This window comes from Mirounga angustirostris, unplaced genomic scaffold, assembly GCF_029215605.1.
Source record: "Mirounga angustirostris isolate CCGP_5_RB_7025 unplaced genomic scaffold, mMirAng1.0.hap1 SCAF_12, whole genome shotgun sequence".
NCBI lineage: Eukaryota > Metazoa > Chordata > Mammalia > Carnivora > Phocidae > Mirounga > Mirounga angustirostris.
The window spans coordinates 12374060-12391190 of NW_026991720.1; the positions used below are offsets into that span (position 1 = coordinate 12374060).

At 39.3% G+C, this 17131-nt stretch overlaps 1 protein-coding gene across 1 annotated transcript in view; it reads right to left on the reverse strand.

The window, feature by feature from the left end:
* Window positions 1–17131, reverse strand: part of MGAM2 (maltase-glucoamylase 2 (putative)) — an 85227-nt gene that overhangs the window by 7068 nt on the left and 61028 nt on the right. Inside the window, exons 36-45 of the mRNA XM_064575629.1 lie at window positions 15974–16112; window positions 13962–14095; window positions 13653–13687; window positions 13436–13552; window positions 12758–12906; window positions 12554–12638; window positions 11877–11933; window positions 11334–11458; window positions 9484–9572; window positions 1546–1595 (exon numbers count right to left, since the gene is read on the reverse strand). Of these exons, the coding sequence (XP_064431699.1) occupies window positions 1546–1595; window positions 9484–9572; window positions 11334–11458; window positions 11877–11933; window positions 12554–12638; window positions 12758–12906; window positions 13436–13552; window positions 13653–13687; window positions 13962–14095; window positions 15974–16112 (980 nt within the window). The remainder of the gene's footprint in view (window positions 1–1545; window positions 1596–9483; window positions 9573–11333; window positions 11459–11876; window positions 11934–12553; window positions 12639–12757; window positions 12907–13435; window positions 13553–13652; window positions 13688–13961; window positions 14096–15973; window positions 16113–17131) is intronic.

The following is a 17131-nucleotide window of genomic DNA, read 5'->3' on the forward strand; positions in this document are numbered from 1 at the left end:
CAAGCAGAATAATCAGATCTGTTTAAACACAAAACAGAGGAAGTGTGAAGTTAGCCAGCTGATGTGTAATTCCAAAAGAAGACAGAAAGTATATATAACAGACATCTTCAAATTACTGAAGCCCTGTTATGTAGAAAAGACAATAGATTTCTGTTATGCTCTTTCTTAAATGCAAAATTATAGAGAAGCAAATTCCAGGTTTGACATAGAATGATCCTCCTACTCTAATGAGAATGATATAGGCTATCTCTGGAGTCATTCAACATGCCTGGTAGATTGGTTGTCTTATTTTCTCCAGTTATTCACTCCTCCCTATTCATACCCTTTTCCATGTGATTTCGGCAATGCCCTCCCTCTCTGGATGGGGCATTCTATCCCACCTTTGTCTTTGGGCTTGGCCATCTGACTTTTCCTTGCTAATAGGATGTTAGTCAACTTGCTGCAAACTGGAGATTTGAAAAAGTGCTCAAGCATTTCCATTTCTGTTTTTGCCCTCTAACAGTCATAAAAAAGGTTCTGCCCAGAGCTGTCCATAAAGCAATCTTAGATCATATTAACATAAGGACTGGCTTGCGAAATTCCAGGCAATTTAAGAGTAGGCTTTCCCAGGGGACCTGGGTGGCTCAATCATTAAGCATCTGCTTTCAGCTCAGGTCAGGATCCCAGGGTCCTGGGATCGAGCCCTGCATTGGGCCCCTTGCTCAGCAGGGAGCCTGTTTCTCCCTCTCCCTCTCCCTCTCCTATGTGTGTGTGCTTTCTCACTCTCTCTCTCTAATAAATAAATCTTTAAAAAAACAAAAATGAAAATAAAACCAAAATAGTAGGCTTTCCTAAATCAATAAGAGCTAGCTCCAGCACAGCCATTTACTACAAGTTATATCCTCTTTTCTTCATTTTCCCTTGATTCTGCTTGCAATCAGTCTCAAAATCTTGTTAATTTTCCATAATGCCAATTGAACATATTTCTTTTTCTCAGATAGTTGAAGAGCCAGCTGACAGGTGTGTGAGTGAGTACAGTCAGGATCATCCAAGCAGCCAAACAGTCCCATAGCTGATTGCAAGCCAGCCAAGATCAGCCATGTCCAGCTCAGATCATCTGAACACTACAAACTCATAGGCTAAATAATTTATTTAGTGTTTAAATTATTTGTTTATTGTTACAGCTGCTGAAATTTTGAGGTTGTTTCTTATACACCATTGTTGTGCAATAGATAACTGATCTAGCATTATCCTGCAAAATATTTATCAGCCAGAAAATGATGTCTCATCCCCAGAAAACATGTCATACATTTAAAGACTCATTTTTTCACCAGCATTATATGAATTACAAGTTTCTTCTTATAAAACTGATGGTGTACTGGATAATTGTCAAAATAAGGACTGTTTCTTCCTGATATTAATGTCAACAGACCCAATTTATAAGTGTAAAGGGAGGAAGTTCCTCCTATTAAGATGTAGGATATTATTTTGATACAGTTAACTGATAATGTTTAATCTGTAGCTAACTGGGAATGGATTTATAAAAATTCAATAAAATACTCTTACCTGAGTTGCTATAAAGTTTGCCAAGAAATAGTTTCCATTTTCATAGGTATCTATAAGCAAGAAAAAAGAATAAGCAATTACTCATTGCTTCAACTATAGCAGATAATCTTGTATATAGTCAAAGGGGTCACAATTACTGATCAGGATAATCATGACCTCTCTGAGGAACATTAAGGATAGTAGCCAAGGGATTCTTTCACTCCAGGGTAGTATGGGGATGTACATATGGAAGAGGGTATTTCAAGTGAGGATCAAGTGGTTGTAAAACCAGAAAATCTTGGTTGAACTAAAGATAGATACCCCAGATGAGGAAATGTGGAGGCTACTGACTGGTTTCTTCTGTGCCAACCTAACAAGCACATAACTATGAGCGTTGACATGACTTGAAGACAAAGGCTCACAGCAGAGGAGAGTGGTTAGGAATTCAGGCTCAAGTCAGACTGATATGGATTCAAATCCCTGATCCTACAATTAATAGTTGTGCAAACTCCGGCAAATAACATTTTATCATCTGTAAAATGGAGATAGTAGCACCTAGCTCATGGTATGCTGCATGAGCAGAGTAAGTACTCAGAATGTATACTTCACTATCATAAGCAAAGTCATCATCATCTTCACCTTCATGATTCTTCTCTTAGATCATCCTATCATAGTGATCTAGTTCCCAAGCTCTCCTGCCTCTACATAACGTACTCCATCAATTCTTCCCCAGACCCTCTTGGCTCCTCTAGGCTCCAATTATGCTCCAGAACACTCCATTCTGACAAACCCTTTACTTGGCTCTCTCTATAGCAAGCAATCACTACATCTTTTTAGTGCCATATTGTCTCAAAAAAAGGTAGCCTCTGCTTCTTATGTCTGTGGACCCAACTCATAATTCAATCCTACATCTCCTATATTTCAGTTCCTATGTTTCCTTTTTTCACTGAATCTGATCTTTTCAAAGTCACCAGTGACACAATATGTTAAATCTAAATATCTCTTCATTATATGCAGGTGTTTTAGACCTCTTTCCCCACACATCTCTTCCTTGAAATAATCCTTAGTAGGTGTCTATTTTACTCATTCTTCTCATGTAGCTTCTATAATTCTTATTTCTTAAAAGTCAGTTCCATTTCATGTTCTGTTCTTGCCCTTATCAACATTCCATCTCTTACCAATATTCCAACATATTCTCTCCTTGAGCCTATTAATCCTATTTCTTTTCTATAAATTACCTCTACCCTTGAAGAAATAATTATAAAACGTATATTTTTTAAATTTAGCCTTGGCTAGAAAATGTAACCTAAGCATATACTTATAGACTCTTCTAGCAGTTTGAATGAAGAATTTCTAAAGAATGGAATTTTGTTAATAAGGTGATCTAAGATTATCCTTGAGCTAGCTATTAAATCTCCTTATATAAGGAAAAATTTAACAAATAGTTAAAAACCTACTAACAGAAAATTTAAGTTAAAGTTATACTTACACTGTGTCTTGGTGCTTTAAATTTTGAATTTCTAAGTCTGTTTGGTGAAAAGGAGCAAAGAGCCCCTCTGTGTAAAAGTTTAAAAAGTATCAAAATTTTAAAACTTTCAGGGACTATTGATTTTTTAACCTTGAGACTAAGACATTTATTGAAGGAAACTAAAATTTTATAGAAAAGTGTTTTCCCCTTAAATTTTTGAAATATATTGCTCATAGGGAGCTGATTTTTAACACCACACTAACTGTGGTGTTATTAACCCACCATGACACCAATCATCTAGTTCTAATTAGCTCAAGCTGTATAAAAGGACTCTAGATTCCCTTAAAACATTGGTTCTCAAACAGCAGTGATTTTGCTGGTGGGACTTTTGGCAATATCTAGAAAAACATTTGATTGTTACATCTTGGGGTTGGGGAGAGTGCTTCTGGCATTTGGGGGGTGTTGCTAAACATCTTGTAAATAACAGTCCAACCACCACCAGCAACAAAGAATTACCTAGCCCAAATTGTCAGTACTATCAATCATATGTCTGATAAGGGACTTGTATCTAGAAGATATAAAAACACTTACAATTCAATAATAAAAAGATAATCTAATGTAAAAATTGACACAGTTTGTGAATAGACATTTCTCCAAAGAAGATGTATGAATTGCCAGTAAGTACATGAAAAGATGTTCAATGCAATTAGTTATCAGGGAAACGCAAATCAATCGAAGCTGCAATGGTATATTAATTCACACCCACTAGGATGACCACTCAAAGAGATGATAGTAAGTGTTGACAAGGATGTGGAGACACTGGGCCCCACATGCACCGCTGAAGGAATGTAAAGCGGTGCAGCCTCCTTATAAAATAATCTGGGAGTTCCCATAAAAGTAAACATAGAGTTACTATATAAAGGGGAAATTCCACTCCCAGGTATGTACCTTAGAGAACTAAAAAAATATGTTTATACAAAAAACTTGTACACAAATGTTCATAGCATTTTTCCTAATAGTGAAAAAGTAGAAACAACCCAAACATCTCCTAGCTGAGAATTGGATATATAAAATGTGGTATATTCATACAATATCATACTATTCAGCCATATGAAAGAAAGGAAGTACAAATACATGCTAAAACTCAGTAGAACCTTAAAAATGTTATGCTAAGTGAAAGAAGGCAGTAATAAAAGGCCACATGTATTCCATTATGTGACTCCATATGATTCCATTCCTATGAAATGTTTAGCATACACAGTTGCATAGTGACAGAGTAGTAAACGCCTAGGGCTGCATCTCCTGGGGCTGGAGAGAATGGGGGCAGGGCACGGGAGGACTGAGGGGTGATATCTAAAAGGTGGAGGGCTTATTTTGGGGGTAAAGAAATTGTTCTAAAATTGTCTGTGTAATGGTTGCACAACTTGGCAAACATACTAAAACCAGTGAATTGTACACTTAAAATGGGTACATTACATGGTGTGTGAACTGTATCTCAATAAACTCATTATCAAAAAAGTTAAAGTCAGGCCCAACAACTAACAACAACAAAAAGGCATTTATTTTTTAACAAAAATATATATTAAAAAAACTTCCACCTGATTAATCTAAAAGATTAATCCAGTGTGATTTCTACTTGTCGTAACACTTCCAGGCTTCTCACTCCTCTCTTCACCAGACTTTCTGTCATCATATCCATATTTGCAAATTGTGAGCCCCACCGGGAGACTCCATAGGCATCTCAAATTCCAAGGGTGCAAAATTCATCTCCTTATCTCTCATTGTTCTCTAACCTGACTTTACTATTGTCCATGTTCCATACCATGATAATGGAATTGCTTCCTGACCAATCACCCAGGCATGTAGTTGGCATGATCTGACAATGTAGTCTCCAGTCAACTTGGCAAGAGCTCACTGATGCAATACAGTGTTGAATACCTGGGCACAGCCACTAACCCCTTTGGCTACAATTTCTTGCTCACCAAACAAATCCCTGATTAAAATCTCATCCTTCACCTAGATTTAATTTAAGGAAAATACGTACTTCCTAGTAGATGGGAACATTCTAGCTCATTAATAAATATAGTTCTTAAATTTAAAAATTGGCACGGTAGCTTATTATTTTCTTACAAGGTGTAAGGCTGCAAATCTCTTAAAACCTAGTTTGAGTGGCTGGTTAACCTCCTTTCTCTGACTTTTGGACTTTCTGTTGTCATATTAACCACACTGATGTAAATGTAGTATATCTTACCTAATAAATCTTATGTTAAAGGGTTATACTGGAATTTTATTTACCTTGCGTATTAATGATATATGCTACTCAGCATCCATGTGCCAGGAATTCTCTCTATATATGAAATCATTTTGTCTGCATAAAGAGATCTACGTGATAAGTAGAGTTTTGTAGATGTTAAAGATGACAAAGTGCTGACAAAGAGATGTTAAGCATCCTTCCAAAAGACATACAACCAGGAAATGACTGAAATGATATCTGAATCCAGAGCTACGGGATGCCACTTGCCACACACCTCTCCATGAAATTTACTTATTAGGTTGAACTTTACAGAAATAATCGGAGACTAAGTTGAACTTTGAAAAAAGTAATCAAATTCTTTCCTATCCCACTCTTAACCTGGTTCCACCTCTAAATGAGTGACCAAATCATTTGAAAAACAGCTCTTTTAAATACCATATTCAATGAGTACAGGGTTATAATGCATTATCTATACACTGAGAAGAGAAAATTAAAGTACCATCCGCAATATTATCAAAAACTTAGAAATACTTAGGATGTATTTGACAAAATATGTGTAAGACACATGCACTGAAAATTATAAAATGCTCTGAGATAAAGAAGACCTAAGTAATTAAAAATGATAGACAGATGTCCCCAAACTGATTTATAGACTCAATGCAATAGCAGTCAAAATTCTAGCAAATTTTGTTAATTATTATTTGTTAAAATAATTTTGAATCTACCTCAGTTAATACATTGTGGTATTGGTATAAGTATAAACATAGAGATCCATGAAACAGAACAAATAATCCAAAAATAGAGTCTCAGCCATACAGGACCTATTCATAGCTAATAAAGGTGTCAAGGTAATATCACAGGGGAAAAGATTCTGCTTTCAGGAAAGGTGCTGGATCAACTGGACAAACATGCTGGGGAACAAATGAACCTTGACCATTACATACATACAGAATTTAATACAAAATAGGTGACAGTCCTAAATGTAAAAGCTAAAACTCTAAAATTTCCAAAAATACAGGAGAAAAATCTCTGTAACCTTGGGTTAGGCCATGTGATGCTGTGACTTATAATAGGTATTTGGTCTTCATCCCATTTCTGCCACAGAGCTCTTAAAACCCTTGGAATTTCCTAAGCGATAAGAACTAAGTATCTTTTGTTATATTAATGACGTGACTTATGGAAAGCACCTCAGGTTCCTGGCTGGTTGCCAGGACCAACCCTGTGATCTAAAGGATGGAACTTCCAGCCCCACCCAGAGACCTCTGGAAGGGGATTGGGGCTGGAGGTTGACTCAATGGCCAATGGCCAATAATGTAGCCAATGATGCCAGTGTAATGAAGCTGCCATAAAAACCCAAAAGGATGGGGCTCATAGAGCTTCCAGATTGGTGAGCACGTGGAGGTTCAGGGAAAGTAGTATCCCTGGAGAGGGCATGGAAGCTCTGAGCCCCTTCCCACATACCTTGCCCTACGCATTTCTTCCACCTGGCTGTTCCTGGGTTATATTCTTCTATAATAGTCTGGTAATCTAATAAGTAAAATGTTTCTCTGAGTTCTGGGAGCTGCTCTAGCAAATTCATCAAACCTGAGCAGGTGGGTGTAGGAACTTCTGATTTATAGCCAGTTAGTGTGAGGTACAGGTAACAACCTGGACTTCGAACTGGTGTCTGAATCGCAAGGCGGGAACCTCCAATCTACAGTGGGTTATTCAGAAGCATGGGTGACAACCCAGCTTAGTATGAAGTGGGAAAGGGAGGAGGAGGCAATCCTGTGGGACTGAGCTCTTAACCTGTGGGATCCAATGCTATCTCCTTGTAGACAGTGTCAGAATTGAGTTGAATTGTAGGACACCTAGTGTCCCAGATTCACTTGTTGGTATGGGGAAACCCCCACACATGTTAGAATTGGTACCAGAATGCTTTTTAGACCAAGGCACAAAAAGCACAAATATAAAAGAAAAGCTTGGAAAAAAATGGACTTTTATCAAAATTAAAGTTTGTTTTTTGTAAGATACTATAAAGGAATTATATAGGCAAGTTACAGACAGGGAGATACAAATTATATCTGATAAAAGACTGGTATACATAACTCCTACAGGTCAATAAGGAAAAGACAACATAATAAAAAATAGGCAAAGGACTTGGATCAATACCTCAATAAGAAGACATACAAATAGCCAATAAACGTAAGATGTTCAGCATCAAGGAAATGCAAATTAAATCCATAATGAGATGCACTATGTACTACTAGAATAGTTAAAATTTTAAAAACTGACACTAACACCAAGTGTTAGTGAAGATGTGGGAAATTGGAACTCTGAATTATTGACGTTAGTAAGGAGAAACCGTATAGCCATTTTAGAAAATACTTGGGCAGTTTCTTCAAAAGTTAAACATACAATTATCATCTGACCCAGCCCAGCAATTTCACTTCCAGGTTTTTACCCAAGGGAAATGAAAACGTATGATCACAAAATGACTTATACTCAAATAATCATGGCAGGTTTATGCATAATGGTGAAAAACATAAAACAACTCAAATGTTCATCAATAAGTAAATGGATAAACAAATTAGGGTATACCCATACAATGGAATGTTATTCAGGAGTCAAAAGATAACAAGGAATCATGGATCACCACATCAAAAACTAATGATGTATTGTATGGTGACTAACATCACAAAATAAAATAAAATAAAATTTTAAAAAAGGTAATAAGCTACTTTTATATGCCACCAGATGGCAACACATTTTGCTACAAAAATAACTTTGCTAAGTGACAGAAGCTAAGCACAAAAGGATACGCACTGTATGATTCTATTTACGTCAAGCCTAGAAAAGACAAATCTCATCTAGAGTGACAGAAAGCAGATCAGTGGTTGTAAGAGCCTGAAGTCGGGGTTGGGAGTGGGGGGTAGTTCACTGAAAAGATATAGAAGGGGAAATTTGGAGTCATAAAAATATTCTAGATCTTGATTGTGGTGGTGGCAATATAAATGTATCTATTTGTCAAAATTTATTGAACTGTATACTTAGGATGGATATATTTTATTTGTATAAATACAACTCAATCAAGTTGATTAAAAAAGCAATAATTTCACTTCTAGGAATCTACCCTATGGAAATAATCTGAAACACAAACAAAGCTTAAAACTTGATGGTGTTTATAACAATGAAAACTGAAAACATCCTGTACCCTAGATTAGAGAGTAATTACAGAAAGTCAGATAAATTGTGGCATATCCTCTCAGTGGGATATAGTAATCATACTGGTGTTTATAAGGAGTATACGATAACATCTAGACATATTTCTATCGTTATGCTAAGTGCAAAGAAACAGCACTCAGAAATTAAATATGTGGTATGTTTTAAGTGATATAAAAAATTAAGCATTTTCTTAAGTAACATGAAAGCAAAAGAATACAACAATAATATTAAGTTATTACTTTTTTCTAGTTTTCTGTCTTTAAAATATTTTCTTTAATGACAATATATTACCCTCATAATGAAGAAAATGAAAAGGAAGATATTACTAGTGAAAAACAAGCCATAATTTCAGAAACTGTGACACGTTATAAGATTAGAATGTTCTAGTCAGCAATTAGTATTGGAAAATGAGTGTCGGTTGGTAACAACATGTCAGTATTTCTATAAAGATGTCTAAGGAAGAGGATGTTCTGACTATAGTGACAAATCCCAGTTATCTCAGGTAGCACTGTCATATCCCTAGATTGGGGAAAGTATACAAAGTAATATTTCACTGATGTAAGCATCTTTTTGAAAATGCTCAATTCCCTACTTCTGAGACACTAAGAAATTTTCTGAGCTCTAATTTGTCTCCTGAGTGAGCCTTCTTAGGAGGAACAGGCTGCCTGGTAATAGATGGCCGGCCCAAATAACAGAGCCAGGTCTGTGAACCACTGAGAATGAATGAATGGTCAGCCTGATACTTGCATCCACACTTTTATCAGAGCAAGGCAGTTAGTTATACAGAGATAGATCACCCCTGGCTGAACCCATAATGTCATGTTGCTGAACCTACAAAGCTGGGGACCATATACTATTCTATAGTAATTACAATATAAAGAGCAAACAAAAATAGCAAAAATTCTCCCAACACCCTCGCTTTATAACAGTAGCAGAAACAGGTTTAGAAATAGATTTTCAGGTTATGCCAACTATATCCTGAGCTATGGTTTTTCTGCATGCTGTATGGAAACCCTGGAATGCTCATACTCACCAATGCTCTGTCCATCATCCCAGAATACCTGGCCTTCAGCTTTCCCATTGTTGTCCAATGCAACAATCAATCCCATAAATTTTTGTCGACTAGGGGAAAAAAAGGAGTTATTTTTTTCTCTAGATAATAGGTTGTAAGAATGAAGGACAGTTTCTGTTGAAAATATTACTCATCCATAACAAAAAAAATTAATGCATTAAAAATGTACATAAAAATACACATAAAGTTTCTAAAAATAGATAAATTAAAATGTATCTTCTTTATAAAAGAGCTTATTGCACACCCCTCAAGTATTAACGTTTCCTAGATGGTTTAAAACAGAATTTCATTTTTTAAAATTATACACGAAAATGTCTACTATATAATACATTAAAACATGTAAATACCATTAAACTGAGATATACTTAGATATTTGTCTATGAAAATATATTTTGCAAAGAGAAATGGATTCCATCTCAAAGGATGTATGTGCAAACCAATTTTCATTAAGTATAGTCATATTTAAATTATTTTATGTAATGAAAGAAAATATTATATTGTTTGGAATTTTGAGGTGGTTTCTTTATAGTAGGGACTTATAAATAATTATGGTAAATAAATACCAAATATGTATAATCAATGTCCTTTGATTTGAATATACTTCAAAATATTTAATTTTTTAAAGATTTAACTTTTAATAATTAATACGAATTTGTTAGGCATGATCTTCTTGTGGATTAAAAATATAGACACTTAAAAAATCAAATAAACATACTTTACTTACATACGTATTATAAGTAATATGATAAGATATGAATTCCTTAGGAAGAAAACCACCAAACAACCCTCTAGTAGCTTCCAGATTGTTATAGAATAAAATGCAAAGTACTTGGTCTGCCATTTACCCCCACCATGACCTGATCCTAGCCTGCTTGAATTTTATTTCATCCCTCTTCCTATCTACTCTCCAATTAAACTGATTGGTTTACTATTCCCCAAACCAAACTCATTTTTCACCTCTAGCTCTTTAATGCTCCCAGAATATTTCTTTCCCTGTCTTCATATATTCAAATCCTGTTTATTATTCAAGACTCGGTTCAAAGCTCTCTTTCATGTGAAACCATGCTTTACACCATAAGGCTGAGTTAACTTCTCTCCTTTTGAATGGTTATAGTTCTTTTTATGTGTGTCTCTCTTGACATAACATGTTCCTTTTAATTTAGTATATATATACAAATATAAACATGCAAATATAAAATAAATATATGAGTATTTATATTTATATAAAATCTATCCTGAGTTGACCAATGTAGACCTGGAAATAAGTAATAAATCACCCTTGGATAGCCATCATCAATCAAGGAGCTCATTAATATTCCCAGCTTTTTTTTAATAATGTGGAAAGAGGTAAATGCTACTGCCCTCAAGAAAATTTTTACACCAGGGGTGATTGAGTGGCTCAGTCGATTAAGCCTTGGACTCTTGATTTTGGCTCAGGTCGTGATCTCAGGGTGGTGAGATCAAGCCCTCCTACTCGGTGCTCAGCATGGAGTGTCCTCCCCCTCTGCCCCTTCCCCCCACACCCCACCCCCACACATGCTCTCCATCTCTAAAAAAATAAAATAAAAATTAAAGAAAATTTTTGCCCCAGGCCTGGGACGCAGAGCTACAGATAAAAGATCTCCCCAAGACTGACTTCATGAATGCATTCTCCCCCAGACCCCAGTCAGAAGGCACTTATGGAATTGAATCAATGAGAGGGTCTGTGATTGGGCTTCTGTATGCACAGAGCCCTGGTTAGGGCAGACCGCGTCTGTGAGGATGCCTCATTATGACAAAGGGAGGCCATCAGTACCATCACTCCTCCTTACCTGGCGCGAGTGTTCATCGCAGGCTCCTGCCAAGGCAGGACGGAGCCTCCTCTGATATGAAGGTTGATGTGGTCAAGGGGAGCGCCCAGGATTTTCCACTCACCTGTCGACACACTGCCAGATTCCTAGGAGACGGAATATAAGCAAGGAAGGATGAAGATAAAGAGATGAAATGAATAGCTGCACGCTTTAATACAAGTCTTTCTAAGGAAGCATGGTCGAAAGTCAGCAAGGAAGAGCAAGTAAAAGAAGAAAAAAATCTCTGATTTCAGTTTTGTTAAAAACTCTGGAAATCTAGTCTTTTCTCTGTATTCTCCAGAAAAGGTGCAGGTGGGGGTGGGAGAAAAGTCAATGTGTTATGGGTGTTACATTTTACCTAATTATGCTTTTGTGGATACTTTTATTTAAGCAAACCTTGCGTGGCTGAAAGGCTGAAAATTACTGCCTTAGAAATTATGTGCCTCAAGGTCAGGAGAAAGTGCTGGCCACCCCTCCAGCCAGCAAGGACCAGTTTGGTTCTTCACAAAATATTTGAGTTCTTACCGTGCTGTAGTCATACCAACGGCCCCTGGGAAAATAAGCACGGGTCTCAAAAGTGTTCTGAAACATAAAATTGACACATTATTATGTATATTCCAATAACTTAATTATTAAAATTCTTTCTGTAGGATTAAGATAACAATGGGAATTTTATTAATGATTTTAAGAGTTTGGGAAGTTCTAAAATTTTTTTTAAGATTTTTTAGAAGATTTTATTTATTTATTTGAGAGAAAGAGAGAGAGCACAGAGGGGGAGGCAGAGGGAGAAGCAGGCTCCCCGCTGAGCCAGGAGCCAGACATGGGGCTCAATCCCAGGACCCTAAGATCATGACCCAAGCCAAAGGCAGATGCTTAACCCACTGAGTCACTCAGGCACCCTGAGTTTGGGAAGTTTGATTGAAAAAGATCTGATAAAATTCTTCAAACATAAAGAAAACTTAATTTTTTAAAAAGGTAAACTTTACAACGATGCAGGGTAACAAGACACTAAAATGAGAAATCAGTTGGGGTTGTGAGGTTTTCACTAATGGGGATTTTGAAAAAAGGAAAAGATCTCCCTTGTGTGTTCTAGAAAGGTGTTTGCTGGAAAACAGCGAGCAGGACAAGATGATCTTTAAAATGCCCTTCTTGTACTTGAGATTATGTGACTGAGGGCTTCTGATCTGTGATGGAAAACTCACACTTTCCAGCACGGGGCTGATTAAGAGGGCAGGACCCAACATGAACTGACAGTCTATATCCCATGTTTTGCTGTCATTCGTAAACCTTAAAAAAAAAAAGAAAAAAAAAAGTATGAAAACCCTACCAAAGTGTTAGGACTGTTGCAGAGGGCTCTCCCCCAGACATGGCCAGAACCTCTGCTTGGGGGAACAGGCTGTACTCACTCATGGAGAAGGGGTCGGACGACAGTGCTGCCCTCAACGTGAGCTTTATGCATCAAAGTGTAGAGATAGGGCAGCAGGGTGTATCTGGTCTGAAGGACTTTTCTGGAGAACATCTCGAAGGTGGAATTCCAGGCCACAGGGTCTTGTCTCTAAAGAGATAAAGGAACACGTGTCAGATATCTCTTTATGCCATCCTAACGCTATCAGAAAAAGGTCAGCAGACACATGTCCCATGTACCAGTTACACAGATCCCACCCTTCATTTCTATCCCATCCTTTCTCTTGCCCCTGCTGTCCAACTAAACTGGGGCTACTTGCTTCCCATTCTTTATCACAGACTCCTAAGTCCCCTGCACAGGGCTGGAGAGATGGGTCTCTCTGCAGCACTGATGGAGCTTGGATGGATTTGAGTAAAATAAAAATTCTCTAAGGAAAAGGAGCTTCTTCTAGTTTAGCCCCATAGGGAGCTACAAACCCTACTGTCCTCATAGGCATGTATTCCCCAAGACATGAGCAAAAGGATATTCCTGAGGATTGCTTATAACTCTGGGGTTTTGAACTCTGTGGGTTTTCTATGAACTGGAGGTTCTGATTTTTATGATTTTTCCTCAACAAAGAAGTCTGCTACTTTTGAGGGTAATAAAGAAGTTGTGATTTGAGCACCAGCTGCCACCTCACCCTTGTCCCGATGGTGTTGTGGTTTCTGGAAAAAGGGTAAAAGGCCCCCAGTTGCATCCAGCGAACACACATCTCATATTCGGCATTTCCAAAGAAGCCACAAATATCCGCTCCTGTCTGAGAAGATGCAAAATCAGAACATGAGGTGGGACTTTTGTAGGTTGCAGACACGCTGGAATCCGACTGAGTAATTAATAATGGTCCCAATGTAACTTACATACGGTATTCCAAAGAGACTGAACTCCATCATGCCTGCAATGAGAAGACACAGCTGTGTTGGACAAAGTAGCCCTTTCAGAGGGTAGGTTTGCCCTGTCTCTTCCATACCCGATTTCGAAGCCCTGGGCCACCCATGATGAAAATATCCAAAGATGGGTAGAGACTACAACTCATACCCACAGAGAAGTCAACGCCTGCTGCTTTCTCTGCCCATGTGGATGATACGTAGAAATAACCAGTGTGGCCGCGGGCATCCAACCCAGTCCCCTCCCTGCCAGCAGAGGCCCCTGGGAGGAAGCCCACACACCAGTGATCGATTTCCTCAGCTGGTCCCACGCGGCCATGTTGTCGCCCAGCCAGTGGCCTCCCCAGCGGCCAGAAGACGGGAATGTGGAGCGGGTGATGATGACCCCTCGCTGTCCCGTCACCTCCTGCACAGCTCTGGTTGGAAGGGAACAAGGAGGTGACTTGGGGGTGAATTCGAAGATGGACAGCCATGGGGCTTCATTACAGAGAGCCGCGCCAGTCTGGAGTATGAGCTGGCAATGGTTTTCCACTTGGAGCCAGAAAGCGTCTTCCCTGGAAGCATCTACTATTCAAAGGTGACGCTAAGAGTCACAGCAGGACAACTGGAGATCCATCATCCCCTAAATGTGGATTTCCTTCTTAAAAAAAAAAAAATTGAATTAACTAGTTGCCTACATAGAGGTGGCAGGAAGGAGTGGGGTGAGGTGTGAGACAGGTGTTTACGGAACAATTACTCGAACCAGGTATCAGCTTGGTCGCTCCCATGTCTACTGCCTCACAACCTCCTGAGAAGGTTTCCTTGGCCTCCTTTTACAGTTATAAAACTGAGGCTCAGAGAACTTAGACAATTTGTCAGAGGACATTTAAAGACCAAGGAGGCAGAGCCAGGATCCAAATAAAAGTATATATGACTAGAGCTCTTTGGTAATACTCTCTCTCTGTGCTACTCCTCACAAAGTGGGATACATCTGGCACACAAGGACAAATATACACAAAAGGTGTTCAAATATCTGGCTACGGAAGGCAGGTCTTCTGCCTGCAGTCTCAGTAAGAAAATAAAAACAATTGTGTGAGAGGAAAATCAATGGAACAAAAAGAGAAAGGCTATTAACAGATCCGAGTAGGTAATGCAATCCACATATTTGCTGAAGAAAGCATTACAAATCAATAGACACAGATGAATTATTCAGTAAATGATGTCAGGAAAAGCTACTGGGGTAAAGATTAATCCATTAGGTCACTTCCAATATTTCACACCAACATAAACCCCCACGTGGATGGACACCCCCCCCCACATACCCCTGCCCTCCACACACACATGTCTGAGAGATAATGAAGGCCTGAAATAAGGCAGGGATAGAGAGGAAGGGTAGATGTGAGTGATGCAAAGGGCTTTGTCACTGACCATTGCAGAACTCTAAAAATTAACCAGCTCTAGAAAGAAATGACTAATGTCTGTCCAAGAAAAACCGCTAAATCTTGGCAGGACAGCGTGGTGTGCGGGATTTGAACTTGGGGCTGTTCTCAGCCGACCCCATCCCTAGTTCAGTGCAGCCCTGCAGCAGCCTCAGAGGTCTGACCTCTCTGGGGGCTCTGTGGAAAGCACCAGCCCCCGAGCATAATTAACACTTCTGTTCTAGCGTCCAGCCCCCTGGAAAATCTCTATTCCCAAGGTGTTGCGGCCATTTGATTGGACTCAGAGCTCAACTCAGCAGGGGAAAACAAATTCTCAAGCCGGGGAATTACCAAAACAATAACCATTTTCTGGCACCATCATAGGTATTCAGACTGGGGTTCAGTTGGGACAAACAAAGCTCGGCTGGTCTTAGAGTAAATCCTGGAGAAGTAGCACCAGGGAGAACTTTGTAAAGCTCCTACATATTCCTGGGGACCGAAAAGACAGCACATGCACAAGGCTCTGGGCAAGCCCAGCAAAGAGCCATGAAAGGACAAAGTTCTGGTGACTCACTTCTGGCTGCACCTGAGGTCCTGAGTCAGCAGGAAGCGAAAGGTCTTACAAACTGCCTCAAGGTGAGGGTGTGGCTTCTCCTACTTGTCCCCTTGGCAAAGGGTGGAAGACACAGAGGCAAGGAATCCAGGGGACCAGGAAGGCCTTAACATTCCCTTCAGTTTGACTAAATTTTAGGCAGGTTTCTTCCTTTTTTTTTTTTTTTAAGTTTATTTATTTATTTGTTTAATCTCTACACCCAACATGGGACTCAAACTCATGACCCCGAGATCAAGAGTTGCATGCTCTGGGGATTGAGCCAGCCACTCTAGGAACACACTCACTCGTAGGTGGGTCTGGCCTGGGCCCATCCGTACAGGCTGTGGACGTCGTAGTGCCGCACCCGCGAGCCATCTGGCAGGACCTGCTCACTCTCCATGCACAGGGTCTTGCTGCTCAGGCCCCTGTCCCTGGACTCCAAATCTGAGCGGAAATGCGAGTTACTTCCCGAACAACTTGCTTTGTGCACTCACAAGAAATGCTCATTAGCTTGCTATTTCTCCATTTCACTCAACGACTTTGTCACCCATAACAGTTCCAATTTCAAGAATTATTTTGTCTACAAAATCAACATGCTGTGGGGCGCCTGGGTGGCTCAGTTGGTTAAGCGACTGCCTTCGGCTCAGGTCATGATCCTGGAGTCCCGGGATCGAGTCCCATATCGGGCTCCTTGCTCAGCAGGGGGTCTGCTTCTCCCTCTGACCCTCCCCCCTCTCATGTGCTCTCTCTCTCATTCTCTCTCTCAAATAAATAAATAAAATCTTTAAAAAAAAATCAACATGCTGTGACTTTATAACTAATGAAGGGTAAGGACAGGGTGTGGAGCTGGGAAAGGCACGCTTCATTGTCCTCTGCTATTTATAGAGTGCCATCAGAGCCCACTTATCAGCACAAGAAACTCCTTTGTTGTTATGACTGTTTTTTCCCACTAGATGGTAACATTCTCAAGGGAATAGATCTTGTTTCAATCAACTGTATGAAGGTCTCTAAATTTTCTGATTTGTTAGCACTTGTCTGATACATAAATATTGAGGGGGGAAGGAGTAGGAAGGAAGGAAGGAAAGAGGGAAGGAGGGGAGGGAGGGAAGGAGGAGGGAAAGGAACACAGGTGTTAGTGAGACTTGGACAGCATAACCGTGACTAAACGTCAGGAAACTTAGCAGATTCTGTCCCACAAACTACTTGTTTGGTGCTTCTAAGAAGGTGAGTTGCTTCCTTCCCTGGGTTTCTGTAAGGTGAGAGGATTCAACTTTCTGAGATGCCTTTGATGGTAAGGTCCTATAATGCTCTATTTCCGTTTGTACCACAGGACTACTAGGGCATGTCCTTCATGAAGAGTCTGTGGACATGGGCAGAGAGTACAGAGCCTAGATTTTCATTCTTTAATCAAAATATTCTGTGTGTCGGGGTGGGGGGTTGTTTAAAGTGTGAGCAATCAGTTC